We start from the raw sequence: 14,030 nt of genomic DNA on the forward strand, positions 1-14,030 counted from the left end.
GCCTATGTTGTAAAAAAGTGAACGCTCGTCACGCCTAACTTTTACTCAGATAATGTGCCAGTATGGAGTTTTTAAAAGGAAAGGGAGAATATTCATTGATAATTTCAAACTCTCCTGAGCCTGTTGAATAAACAATCTGTCAGAGCAATAACTAATTGTATTTGTTTAAATTTGGAATTTTCACTTATTTTTTTGCATTGAAGTATTTCAATACTTTTAATTTTTTAATCCAAAAGAAAATTTTTAATTATATCATTGTATTTCTCATTTTCATTACTATTATGACATTGTTTCATGATGTATCAGTACCAATTAGAATGTGTTTCATTCCTACTGATGTGTTATAATAGGATATTTTGAACAAATAATTTTTAGGTATACATTTTATTTGTGATTGTCTTATTTTTAAATTATTAGGGCCTCATGCTAGTTAACACTGACAAAAACATCTAGATCAAAGTGTCCCCTCTCTGTTCTGTAATGAAAAGAAGCTACGCATCAAATGTACTAATTAGAAAAGCAGCTGTTTTCCTGCTGATATCTTAGCTTGAAATATTTTTTTCTAGGAAAATGAAAACAACATCTTCTCTTTAAAAGTTGCATAGCATACAGTTGTTTATTAAAAAAAAAAAAGAAAAAAAAAAAAAAAAACCCAAGCAATACAAGCAACATATTTTTTAAAGTATAAAAAAAATAATTAGTGAGAATGCGATACATTCCTTTATATAACGCAGTTACCAATCACATGACTTCAGAACCTAGTTGCTGTTTGCCTTGTCTATCATCAGTGGAGAGACATAGGTCCTTCCAAAAGGGGAGGTTAAATTTCATTTACATGATAAAAGCAATTGTGTTTTTCTCAAAGACTATCAGGATATATGCTTTTAGAGCATTTGGTATGATTTATGTGTTCTGACTGGAGGCATCTAAATCGGATAACCATGATAAGTGTACATAGTTGCAGTATGCACTGTCAAACTGACCTCAAACTGCTTTTCCGTAAATTGTCCTTGACTAGCAAAATCCTAAATTAGGCTTTTAGATGCCCAAAGGTCAATGGGATAATTACTGCAACCAAGGTTTTTCTTTTTCAGATAGAAGCGTTATATAGTTTCACAGAATCACAGGATCGTAGAATGCTTGAGGTTGGAAGGGATCACAGGAGATCATCTTGTCCAATCTCCCTGCTCAATTGGGGTCACCTAAAGCACATTACTCAGGACTGTGTCCAGATGGCTCTTGAGTATCTCTGCAGAAGGAGACTCCACAGTCTGTCTGGGCAACCTATTCCAATGCTCAGTTCTGTTGTCTGACACCAACACAGCACAAACAGATATCACTGTGACACTGAAAATAAGACATTCAATTCAGTTCTTACTAACAAGTGATGTTAATTATTTCAGTAATAAATGTCAGAATTAATAGTATTTGCTCATATAGCATATCTTATCACACAGTACTACTCCTGGGATGCAAAATTAATTGATTCACTTTAAAATGAAAGTTTAACTTTTTTAAATACCATTTTCTTCTTAAACAAAATTATTCAAAACCAATTTTACATATTCTAGCACCTATTGAGTCTAACAGTGATAAAACACTTTAAGAACAAAGTTAATCACTGTGTGTAGAGAAGAGCTGTAGCTAAGCCTTACAAACAGCTATGAATGCTGGGGCAAATTTTATGCTTGTACCTTGCAAGACTGTCTTTCAATAGCTTTCCTGCCTGTGTTGTAATTCCCACAATAGTCCCTATGAATCTTACAGAATCTGTGGAACACACCCACATTGTCTCCTACACAGCATATTTCCTCTTATACTATTAAAAAAAAAAATTGCCTTTTTTCCATTTTTGTTTAATTTTCAAAAAAGGGCTAATGCCGGAGAAACAGAAACTATGTCTTGTTAGTTAACCTTGATAAAATGACATCTTCAAGAAACCCATAGCCTAAGCCAAGACCTGTTCTGAGGAGAATATACAGGTCTCCTTCTGACAGCAGAAACTCAAACCATGTAATTTCATTTGTGCATTAGTCCTATTCTGTGTGGCATGTAATTTCTGACCTCAAAAGAAAGATTGATCATGGCTTCTTCCATCTGATATTTATGAAATGTTGCCTAGCATGTCTGGCAGAGTCAGTAATACATTCTCCTCTTTTTCTGTTTTGTCTCTTGTTTCTATAGCATCTGAGTTTTGTGTGATTTCTCATTAAACATTCTCAAGTTTCACCCACGCAGGCCATCTGGACTATAGTTAATATTTTAGGACCTATCCCCTTAACTTTGATGTACTTTCTTGTAACTGCTAAAACATGGTGATATCTCTTCCTTCTGTCTTGAGAACCTCCCCCTCACAAACCCAGACATACCAGAGGAACCAAGGGCTTGATAGCTGCCAGCAGCTGAAGTCTTTCAAATCTCTTGTATATTTTTTTTCAAATCTGGGAAAATCTAAGATGAGAAAAAGAAATCTGTGAGTTCTCACCAGCAAAAATCTTACCATAATTATCAGAGTAATGTCCTAAAGTATCAAATGTTATATTAAAAAATAAGTTAGCAGTTCCTGGGTTTGGTTTGTTGCATTAGATTATGAACTCTGAAATGGTACTGTGATGAACAGCACAGGTACTGTGTGATCCACCACGCTGGATTCACTAATGACACTGTCAATACTATACCTTGATCCCTGTCTTCACCTGAAGCTTATTTGCTTCTCAGGTTCATTGAATTTCATCTGAGTAAATGTTTTAGGAACCAGCAAGGTCCATTTTACACCTACAATTGGAGCAAGTGAGGAATGGAAAACATTTTACTCTGATTTAACCCAGAAAAATCTCTTAAATAGCTCAATCATTTTTTAAGTATTCTCAAGGTCTGATGTTACTATTTGTCATTCTTATAATGTGAAGACAAGCTTGAAAGATAACAAAGGTTGGATAAATATTTCTAAGAAACAATTTGACAGCTCTTCTAACACTTGTAATGACACGTGCTTAGTGTAATAGCATGCTTATCTGTGGTCCCATCCCCTTGAACTTCTAGGATTGTGTGATCTCTGTAGTAACATTTCTTAAGGATGGACCCACATAAAAGTTTCATGGTCTGTCTTGTTGTTTTAGCTAACTGAACCACAAATGCTTGCTTTTTAGGCACAGAGACTGATCATAAGATTGGTATCTTACTCCTTATCCCTGCCATCTGTGAGACTCAACCCAGAGGAAATGCTCAATCACAAAATACGTTTTGGGCAGCGATGCATGTGGAGTTACACTAGGGTCTAGTGGGTCATCTGTGACAAAATGAGGCCTAGTGAGTCACAAGCAGGATCTGCCTGGAACTCCTCAGCTTGAGAAAAGAGAGTAAGTGCAGAATTCAGTTCTCTGAACTCATGTGTCCAGGGCAGCGTAGATGTTCCAGGAGTCTTGAGGTGTGTTCAGGAGTTCAAATATATGACACAAGGCATTTTGAAGCAGCATCTGGAGGTCAGGGCAGATGCTCAAGTATGTCCCACAGGCACTAAACATCTATGTTTTGGCAGAATTGAACTAGAGATTTTGTTGACCTTGACTGAGATTGTACTTTACATATAGATACCCACATTTAGGTCTCATAATCTGAACTTGATCCAAGGAGATTGTAATAATGGGGAGTTGAAGGGCTGTCATGGAAGAGACAATAGGCTAGGAAACCCTAAAATCTGATTGAGAAAGGTTACTATAAAGTAGGGGATTAACCCCACTTCTATGAGACACATGGAACTAGATGAGGTGAGAAGATTCTCTGAGACTGCTATCTTTGTGTGTCGAGAGATCAAATTCACTTCCTCTCCTGCTCTCTGGAAGTTGTATTGCAGCTACTTTTATTATATAGTTCTGGTTTTTGTCTGTGTAAAATTCATTGTAAATTATAGAAAATTCCTTGACATTTGCCACAGTTTATTTTTCCTCTTTTGTTATTTGTTTTCAGGCTACTGCAGAAATCTGATTACCACAGCACAGCTTGCCAAAATATCACAGAAATGGGATAGGGAGGGCAATGGTGATCTTGCCAAAGAAATCAGATCCAATATGCTGCACAGTGAACAGAGTGCTCTGCCTACAGTTTACAGTGACACACTGGTTGGTTTTTGAACTACTGCATTATATGCATCCCTAGGTTTGTTATGTTAAAATATGCTTGCACCTTTAATCAAAGCACTACACAGTATAATTTAGGTGTCTGCTTGTCTGCTTTGCCAAATAAGGTATTAAAAATGTTTTAATTTGCAAGTTTGGGATAATGATCCTTAAATTCTCTGTCTCATCCTTCTTTACAGCTTTACCATAGTCATGCAAAACTTAAAACTGGAGGATGAGCATAGGTGTACAAAAGGATATTTTAGATGAGATCATTATCTTTCACTTTCCTGAAGAGCCTCACTGTTTCTGTGGTGAAGTGTTTTAGGGAAGAATTTTTTGCATTTTATAATGTGCCTTTGAGGCCAGGAACTAAATCTCATAAACCTGTTAACAAGGGTGTAACAATCTGTTAGGCTGGAAATTTTTGGTTTTGCAGAGTAGAATCAATGTTTAAAAAGATGAATTAATTTGTGCTGAGACATGCTTGTGTTGTTTTCCATGTGTAAATTTTGGTTCAGAAACTTTTTCCTTTGAAAAATGTGCCGTTTGCAGTCGATGTAAGGATTAAGAGCAGTGGTGGGCTTTCTTCTATACACATGGCCATGTACATTCAAGCTTTACTGAAGGCCATACTTGCTTTTCTGTTTGCAGTGGATGCCCGTGTGTTATTTCTATAGAAGAATGCTGTGTATGTTCTTACATTTGTTTTCAAACAGGGCTATGAGAGAATAAAAACCCTCCTGTATTGTTCTTACCTGACCTACATATATCTATTCCTTCTTTATTCCCTCTCACCACAGTTGTTCACTTACTACTTTCTCCTCAAGTCATAGACAAAGGCTAAGCAGAGCAATTTTAAATAGAGATTTATTTAGCATACATATTTATAGAGATTGCTTGTTAAAGTCATCTGCTGTGCTACATTGCTTTCTGGAATGATGCTAAACATGACTGCTTTCTTAAGCAATAAATTGTCAGATGGAATACATAAAGCAGACATAGTATCTCACTGGTGAACACTGTCTATTCAGTTCCTTTACTTGCAGTTGAACTTTCTGTTTAAAGCTCATGCTTTGTAAGTCAAAATTACCTCTTTTAATGGATGAAATATCCTGAATAGTCCATCTAAAAGCATGTTTCCTTTTCAGTGTATTATTCATCTAAGTTTAACTATTTTCACAATCCATCCTAGGAAATCACTGTTCCAGTTTCTATTGTGAGTGTGAAATTTTGCTCCAGACCAGCTGCCTGTCAATCAGATGTCACTCACACATATCCCTGAACAGTCTTCTCATCTAATTAGAGAAGAAAAAGTAACAGTTTGCATTTGTTTGTGGACTTCAACGATGACTCGTGGGTTGTTGGGGGTTTTCTTTCCTTTATTAAGTAGATTAATAGCTTTAAAATTCACATCACTGTCTTCATGAGATAGTCTTTTGTGGCAATACAAGCATTATTTTATGTAAGATCATTATATTTGATAGATTTTTATTAGCACACAAATATTTAAGGCACTTTTTCAGAGTAATGTTTTATGTAATTGCAGTTATGTCTTTGTTCAGATTTTTTAACATATAAAGAGTATGTTTTCAATATAGGCATGTAGGTATGAATATTCAGGATTCAGTCTACATTAAATTTACTGTGTTTAAATAAAAATAGAGTCTTAGATTCATTCCTGATTTAATTTGAAACTCTCTCCTACCTTAGAGAAAAGTCTCAGGAATAATAAATCCAGGTTATTTTTTCAGTACCCTAAGGAAAGCCCCTAGCTGTCCTTGCACACTTTCAATTCTGTTAATATTACAGTTGCTTTTATTTGAAGAGTAAAAAGAAGGGAAAAAAGTAAGTAGTCATTTCTCAAGTTTACAATTCTGTGCCAGTTACAAACCTTTCTTAGTTTTACCTGGTGCTAAACTTCATCTAGGTGTACACCTCTAACCAAAGCAAAGAGAAATCAGATACAATTGGGTTACTTGCTCAAGGCCTTTCAGTAGTGTTGTTTTAAGTGTGTTTGCTTTTACCCAGCACATTAGAGATTAAGACACTCTGGTTTGCATTGTTATGCCTTGCAAAATATGTGATCCTCTTCATCATACCATCTTTCTATCCATATTACTTCAAGGAGCTAGCTTTAGACTTTCATGGGGGCAGAATGAGACCTGTCTGATCCACAACAGCTCTAAATGCTACTCCATGATCACCTTTGTGCTCAACAGCTTTGAATGTTCTGAGCACAGATATTCTTGCTGCCACCTCTTCTGCCACCTCCATTGCTTTTTCTTAGCATATGTTCAGATGCTGAAAAGCAAGCTTGTATTATTATATATACCTAAGGCTGAGCTCTTAAACACAGGTCACCTACACGACCCATGGTCAGCTGAGTTACAACACTTTGTTCTAACAGTTTCATTCATTGTAAGGATTATCTAGTTATAAGAACAGTCCCACTGCCTTCTCTAGTATTGCTTATGTAGGAATGGGCAATTGAGAAGAAAGGAGGAATGTATGATCTGACCTAGAACATTCCAAGATCTTGTGAGTTCAAAAAGGTAGCATGAGGGAAACAGGATTTTGATAGAAAAGGAAATGAATAATCAAAATAATAGTCCTGGCAGGTGGTCAGGGCAAATTGAGAAGATAGGGCTGGGAGTGTTATTTAAGGGGAAATGGCACTTTTTGGTGTTCATTCTGGACAGATCAGTAATATCAAAGTAATTGTTATTGGAGAAAAAATATCTCATTTGCAAAGAGTCTCAGAGTTGGAATAAATACTTCTTTCTGTGCTTGACTTGAATAGTAGAAATGATAAAAAAAGTCCAGTCCAGATAGTGGATGTTAAGAAAGGGCATGTTCTAGAAGGTGGCTAGTGATTGGATTCTGTTGTCTGTAACTCATGAATGCTGCTTTGTTGGAGTGCAGCACAGGAAGGTATTATCTGTGTACATAATACACTAGGCTGCTTTTTATAAACATTCACCCAAGCACAGACACTGAATTTGATCGATGTTATTTTTCCTAGTTCTGCAGGTATTACAACTTGAAGAGTATGGCTAGCTCAGTGAGTCAGAATACAGCACTACTAAGTATAGGAGCGTCCATGCTTCTTTATCTTATTCTTAGTAGCTGCAGACACTTTAAAGTTAGATTAACTTGTATTTTCCTGAAGACTAAACAGTTCAATTTGCATATATGAACAGCATGGAGAAAGGGAGAAGAAGGGAGAAAAACAGAATAAATTTTCAGGAGGGACTGTGAGAGTTCTCATAAATACAACAGGTCATTGCTACTGCTTGGATCATCACCAGAAATTTACATTTTTATTCCCATAAAGCATGAGGTATCTTGCAAGGTAGCATAAGGTTTTCCTTGGGCATTTTAATGCTTTTATATCTTTCTTCCTGCATTATACATGCTTCGTTTTTCAGAGACTAGAAGAGACAGCTGCAGAAGCAGAGAGGAAAGACGTTGCTTTATCTGACTTGCCATCAGTTGGTAAAAAGGTTTGGAACTGTTTCCTTTATGAGTAGGCTTGTGAGGCAGAGACTGGCCCAACCTACATCCATCTCTAACTTTGTACAAAAAACCCTAAGCCAAAACCAAAAGCCATTTACATTGATGTGTGCCATACAGAATCCTAAGACTCACAGAAGTCATTTTTAAGACCGTAGTTGAAAGTGCACAATCCACACTTCAGACAAGTAGTTCATCTGTAAAGCAACACTGAAATCTCTTTAATATGACCAATTTCTCTGTAGGCATCCAGAAAATTTCCAGAAATCAGCACTGGAAACATGATAGATAGTTCAGAGTTGTCATCATAAAGTGTCAATGTAACTTCAACAGGCAATCATGTAAAGGCACTTGGCTACTGTAGCAAAAATGATGACTTTGGTTCACTCTGACTTTCATTTTTGTTCAAAAAATAGAGAGTGTAAACCAGATGAAACTGCTAAGGCTTTGCCAGGCTTGACATGGTATTGTTGTTTTTTATGGAGGTTCTATTTAAAATAAAAGGTCAGGCAAGATGTACTTGAAACTCAGTCCTAACTCTGAAAATATTTGCCAGTTATAGTAAGTCTGGTTCAGTTTTCTGGTTTGTGGTGAGAAATTAAAACATTTTGTCACTGAATTCAATCATACCACACTGAAGGACAGACAGAGGGTTTTGAGTGAGTTTCTTTTGGTGGAAATCCTGTCAGAAAATCACCACATATTCCCAGTTCCTCAAGGTGGCTTGAATAATGTTTTGTCTGTCTTTGACTCATAGGAATGAAACAGTAAATTACTTTATTTGCCATTAGGGCACAGCTGGAGATAATGGTATTCATTGTTATTCTACTCCCTCCAGAATACGAGGAATTAAGTGGACTATGTAACAATTGTGTAAACACTCTTAGGACATATTCAAGCCATTCAAAAATTATAAGATATATATGGTCATATGAAATGCATTGTTTCTTATGCTTTGGATTATCTATTAATATGCAGTCATTTTTCTGCTTGAACAGAATTCTGTGGAACACACAGGAACTTGGGCTTCCATCACATAAAAAAAATCAGATAACATACGGTAATATTTTAGTGTCTAGTACTAGACGCTCACTCAATCTCTCAAAGTTGAACAAGATCAAGAGTTCTCCAGACACATAGCCAGAACATCTGACTCCTTGAGAAGGAACTGAACCTGCAGTCTAAAGCACAGAGGAGAAATTCTGACTTCCTTGAAGTCAGTAAAAAAAAATAAGACTTGTGCAATGGTACCTAATGGCAACCTAGAACTGCCATGAGTCCTGTGTAGAAATGGACAGAAAAGAAAATCTTGTAGTTAAGCGATCAGTACTGGGACTCTTTAATTTGATGCTGCTGCAAATTTCCTAAGTGAAGGGAAAAAAAGAAACAAAGGGTACTGAAGGAGCTGGCAGAGAGCCTAACCGAGCCACTTCCCATTATTTCTCAGCAGTCCTGGCTAACCGTGGCAGTCCCAGTTGACTGGAGGTTAGCAAATGTGACACTCATCCACAAGAGGGGCTGTAAGGAGGGTCTGGGGAACTATAGGCGACTCAGCCTGACCTCTGTGCAGGGGAAGGTTATGGAGCAGATCCTCTTGTGTGTCTTCACAGTCTGTACCGGACAACCTGGTGATCAAGCCCAGTCAGCATGGGTTTATGAAAGGCAAGTCCTGGTTGATTAACCTGGTGTCCTTCTATGACAAGGCAACCCCTTTACTAGATGAGGAAAGGCTGTAGATGTTGTCTATGCAGGCTTTACTAAAGCCTTTGACACTATTTCCCACAGCATTCCCCTGGAGAAATTGGGTGCTCATGGCTGAGGTGCTGGATCGTGTCCAGAGAAGGACAGTGAAGCTGGTGAAGGGTCTAGAGAGCAAGTTCTGTGATAAGCAGCTGAGGGAACTGGGTTTTTTTTAGCCTGGAGAAAAAGAAGGTCAAGTGGGACCTTATTGCTCTCTACAACCACCTGAAAGGAGACTGTAGTGAGGTGGGTGTTGGCCTCTTCTCCCAAGTTATGAGGGTTAGGACAAAGGGAAATGAACGCAAGTTGTGCCAGGACGGGTTTAGATAAGACATTAGGAAAAATTTCTTCAATGAAACTGTTGTCAAGCACTGGAACAGGCTGCCCAGGGAAGCTGTGGAGTCAGCATCCCTGGAAGTATAGATGTGTAGATGTGGCACCTAGGGATATGATTTAGTTGGTGGACTTGGCAGTCTTAGGTTAACAGTTGGACTTGATCTTAAAGATCTTCTCCAACCTAAACAATTGTATGATTCTATTTTAGGTTTTGAACTTTTAGTATAAATAATAAAGAAGTCCCTTTTATGGTCATTTTGATAATCTTTCTTTTCTCTTGCTTAATCTGCCTGGTTTTCTGGGGAGTGATTAATTTATCTATAATGAGGAATACAAGGGAAAAAAACAGGAGGTGGGAGGGTAGGTGTACATTTTCTCTTCTCTGGACTCTTCATGCTCTCTTTTATCCTTTGTCTCCTTTCTGTCATTTGTTCCTATTACCTACCTTACTTCTTTTTCATGCCTTCATCATGGTGTTTTTCATGCCTTCATAAATGATGTTTAAACTTCCCTAGCTAACCTATGCCTTCTCTTCCACACCCCTCCCCCCAATTCTATTTTCTTCTGTCATTGTCCAAAGTTGTAAATTCACATCCTGTTCTCTAATCTGTTCCTCTTCCTGTCATCACTTTATTTCAACTTGCTCTCTGCCCTGTCTCAGCATTTTTAAAATGCATAATTGTCTCCCCTCTTCTCTCCTTCTTTTAAAGTGTTGATACCATATTCACGCAGCAGGGATGTGTGAAGTAGAGACAGGGATAGCAAGTCAGGAAGGAAGCTTTTATATCCATAAAATGACAAAGCAGCAGGTATCTGCAAATGGATGTGGTTGTACCTGAATTCTCTCTCCATCTTGGGACCAATATTGGTACAGAAGCACACTGTGAAAACACCGAACACACAGTCCGTCAGCAGTTTACGCAGTTGCTTTTAGCTTTAGGCCACTCCAGCATAATTCAGGAAAGATGGAGCTAACTCAGCCTAATTCTTAATACAATAGTAGTTTACTTTCAAATGTAATAAACCATAAATCTTTTGGTTTGTGTCTTGCTGGATAAAAAATATGACTACCTTTAAAGTTGTGTTCTTTTCTAATGGGAAGAGAAATAGGGGGCATAGTGGAAACCCCAAGAAAGAGTATAAAGGGGAAACAGAAAAATTAATAGAAGCAAAACTTTAATTTCTCTTGCTGAACGTATATTTAAAAAGGGGAATATACCACAATAATCAATCAGGTTTTTTGCCTTCAGCCTGTCTGAGGCCATGTGGTTTGGAGATCTGATCACTAGTCCGAAAAGGAAAGGCTGTTTGCAAGATTTCTGGGGTGTTTTTTCCTGGAAAAGGTGAGAGGACAAAAGCAGAAATATGTGACATACACTTTATGCCTTATAAGGAAAGTATTTGTCTATCTCTGTCTGTATGTCTATCTATCTTTCTATCTTTCCACATACATGTAGAGAGATCCATATGTTTCAAGCTGTCACTAAATTGATTTGGAGGCAGGTATTTCTTTCATTTAATGCTCTGAGGGTTGGATGAAAAACTCTAAATCTGATACACGGCTTGAACCAAGTGAACTGTATTTTCTTATTTGTTTTATTCTTTCACATTCACTGTTCAATATTTTCTGGAGTTATGCATGGTATTTCCATCAGTAAACAGTTCTGACTGTTTGGAGACAGAACAATGCCAAAGCAGAAGATAGTGTTTGAGCATTCAAACCGCATTTTGTAACCATCATGCTTGCTTAATACATCTCAAAACATTTTGTCTTGTACAATATCTGTGTAATTTTGAAACCATTTCTAAACTGTTATTTTGGGTGAGCATGAGTAGCTGGCTCCTTGCTGTATAAAATCAGTCATCACTTTCTCTTTTGTGTTTGAGCTGTCATCCAGTACTCTTGTTTTCTTTAATAGTGTGAACTTTGGTTCTGTTTCTCTTTTAAACCTCTGTTTTCATTCCATTTTTATTTTAAACAGGTTCATCAGGCAGTCCTTTACCCATTCCATTGTTTTGTGGAGTTTTGTTGGGGTTTGGGTTCGTTTTTGTTGTTTTTTTGTTTTTTTTTTATTGCTGTGCTACTAAAACAATTTTATAATTAAATCGACTATTAATAAACATTTTTTACATTAATTTGCACTTGTAATAGCATCGCTAGAGGGCAGTATTGATTAAATTACGCGCACTCTACTGCTCATTGGAAATTTATGTGCAGAAAAGCCTCCAGTACAAGCATCCTTGCTTTTTTAATAAATGGTCATGGCTTTCACGTCCATTTTTCATCATATCCCATACGTGAAAAGTAAATAGTCATTTTTATTGCCATGTGTATTAGATATTGTTATATGTAACTTTAATGCAGGTAAAAGAACATTCTGTGATATTATTTTTATAAAAAGGAATGTGCATGGAGCTTAGTAGAAGATCTGTGGCATTGAAGTTATTGTAAATTATCATTTTTATTCATTAGTTTATTAGAAAAAATTATTAAAATGATAAATATTTCTAACAAATTAAAATATAGGTTTGTTCATATGTTGTTTCTCAGGAGAAATGTTTGCTGTGAAAAATATCTTCTAATTCAGTAGCTGTTAATTCACTAATCTCAGTACAGTATATTTGAAAATAATGGACAGCAAAGATAACCAGGATTTTAACTTAAGACACTGACTCATTTGTTCTTATTGATTTACAGGTCTCCTGACAAATGCAGCAACACAGAATCCTCGTAGGAGTGGTTTAGGCTCTGTGTGAGCTACTTAGTCAAGTTTCACTGCTGTTGATCATCATTCGTTATATGTCATCAACTCAACTGTCTGTTTCTCTGTATCTCATGAATGACAGCATAATTCCTCTACATTAAGAGCTAAAGTTTGTTCTACCATATTAAGGATCACGGAACTAAGGAATCTAGAAAAAGAGATATGCTTGGGCATTAGCAATACAAAAAAGTTCATGGTTAACGTTTCATCTGCGTTATACACCACTGCTGGACTTGCTGTTACCTACATGTTTTAATTCGAAGAGTCTGCTACAATGAAGAGTATCATCCCAGTCAGCCTTAGAGAAGACTGTTTTGCCTATGGGAGGACACTGAGGTGCAAAAGAGAAACTCTTCTTGTGCCCTAAACTGTCTGAATTGCTTTTATTTTCTTATACTTTCAGTATATACAATAGACCAAAGAGCAAAATCTATTTTAAAGTGGACACAATCTTACTGTTAACAGAGTTATGTCATTAAATTGTAGGAGGTCTCCACAAAGACATGATTCCAGATTTCACAAAGCTGAGATGTTGTTCAGCAGAAGTCTTTATGGAAAACTGCAGTAAAAACTAACTCAGAGACCTACTCTTGAAATGCCACGTTCAAGAGAACATAATGGAGCACTGAGTTTGAAAAACTTGGACAAAAAGAACACAAACTGTCTACACGGCACCTTTATTCCTCTGTACTTAGATTGACTTTCTCGTACTAAAATCATTTTCAGTTTTAACCAGTTAAACATGCCTCTTCTACAGTTCCATTTTTGATAGTTAAAGTTGGATAATACAGTATTTGCAAAGAGCATGTTTGGTCATCTGTGGCCTATGTCTCATCTGAAACACCATTTAGCACCAGAAAGCAAATTAAAGAGAAAACAAAAAGTAACACTTGTTTGAAAGAGATCATTAAATGTATTTTGAAAAGCCTAAAGTTATATATTTAACAGTTTTTATATGTTGTATATTTGTAGAAAATCCTATTTAACAATTAACGTGATAACTCTGACAGTCATGACAAGTGGTTCAGAGTTAAGTTGTGTTTTATTACTTCAGTTGTCTCTGAAGTGACTGGTATCGTTTGCTTTCTTCCATTGGGACATTCTGGATGTAAAGCATGACCAGAGAAGACTGTGTAGAAAAAGCAAAGAATAATGTTGTTTATATTACATAAATGCATTCAACCATTGCACTGTTGAAAGTCATTTTTTTATTTTATTTTTATTTTTGGTCTTTATGTACTGATAAAAATAGAGTGTAAAATATTTTACTCATTGCTCTTCATAGCACGGTTTTTTGCTTTCTTTTTTTTTCTTTCTTCCTTTTCTTTCTCCTTTTCTTTTTTTCTCCCTTTTCATTCTCTGTTTTTCTTTTCTTTTTCTTTTCTTTTTCCTTTCCTTTCCTTTCCTTTCCTTTCCTTTCCTTTCCTTTCCTTTCCTTTCCTTTCCTTTCCTTTCCTTTCCTTTCCTTTCCTTCTCCTCTCTTCTCTCTTCTCTTCTCTTCTCTTCTCTTCTCTTCTCTTCTCTTCTCTTCTCTTCTCTTCTCTTCTCTTCTCTTCTC

At 36.5% G+C, this 14,030-nt stretch overlaps 1 protein-coding gene across 3 annotated transcripts in view; it reads left to right on the forward strand.

Annotated features, from left to right (window-relative positions):
* The window catches only part of TAFA5 (TAFA chemokine like family member 5), a 432,709-nt gene extending 419,050 nt beyond the window's left edge, over positions 1 to 13,659 (forward strand). For 2 of the 3 annotated variants that reach the window (XM_061467495.1, XM_061467496.1), the window contains one exon: positions 12,406 to 13,659. In XM_061467495.1, coding sequence (XP_061323479.1) covers positions 12,406 to 12,414 — 9 coding nt within the window. In that variant the 3' untranslated portion in view covers positions 12,415 to 13,659. Of the gene's footprint in view, positions 1 to 10,957; positions 11,051 to 12,405 lie in introns of all 3 variants that reach the window. The other variant, XR_009745921.1, reaches the window with a different exon arrangement.
* The last annotated feature ends 371 nt before the right edge of the window (positions 13,660 to 14,030 follow it).

This window comes from Pezoporus flaviventris, unplaced genomic scaffold, assembly GCF_033815535.1.
Source record: "Pezoporus flaviventris isolate CSIRO_AGI_PZ_B2104156 unplaced genomic scaffold, CSIRO_AGI_Pfla_v1 ptg000045l, whole genome shotgun sequence".
Taxonomy (NCBI): Eukaryota; Metazoa; Chordata; class Aves; order Psittaciformes; family Psittacidae; genus Pezoporus; species Pezoporus flaviventris.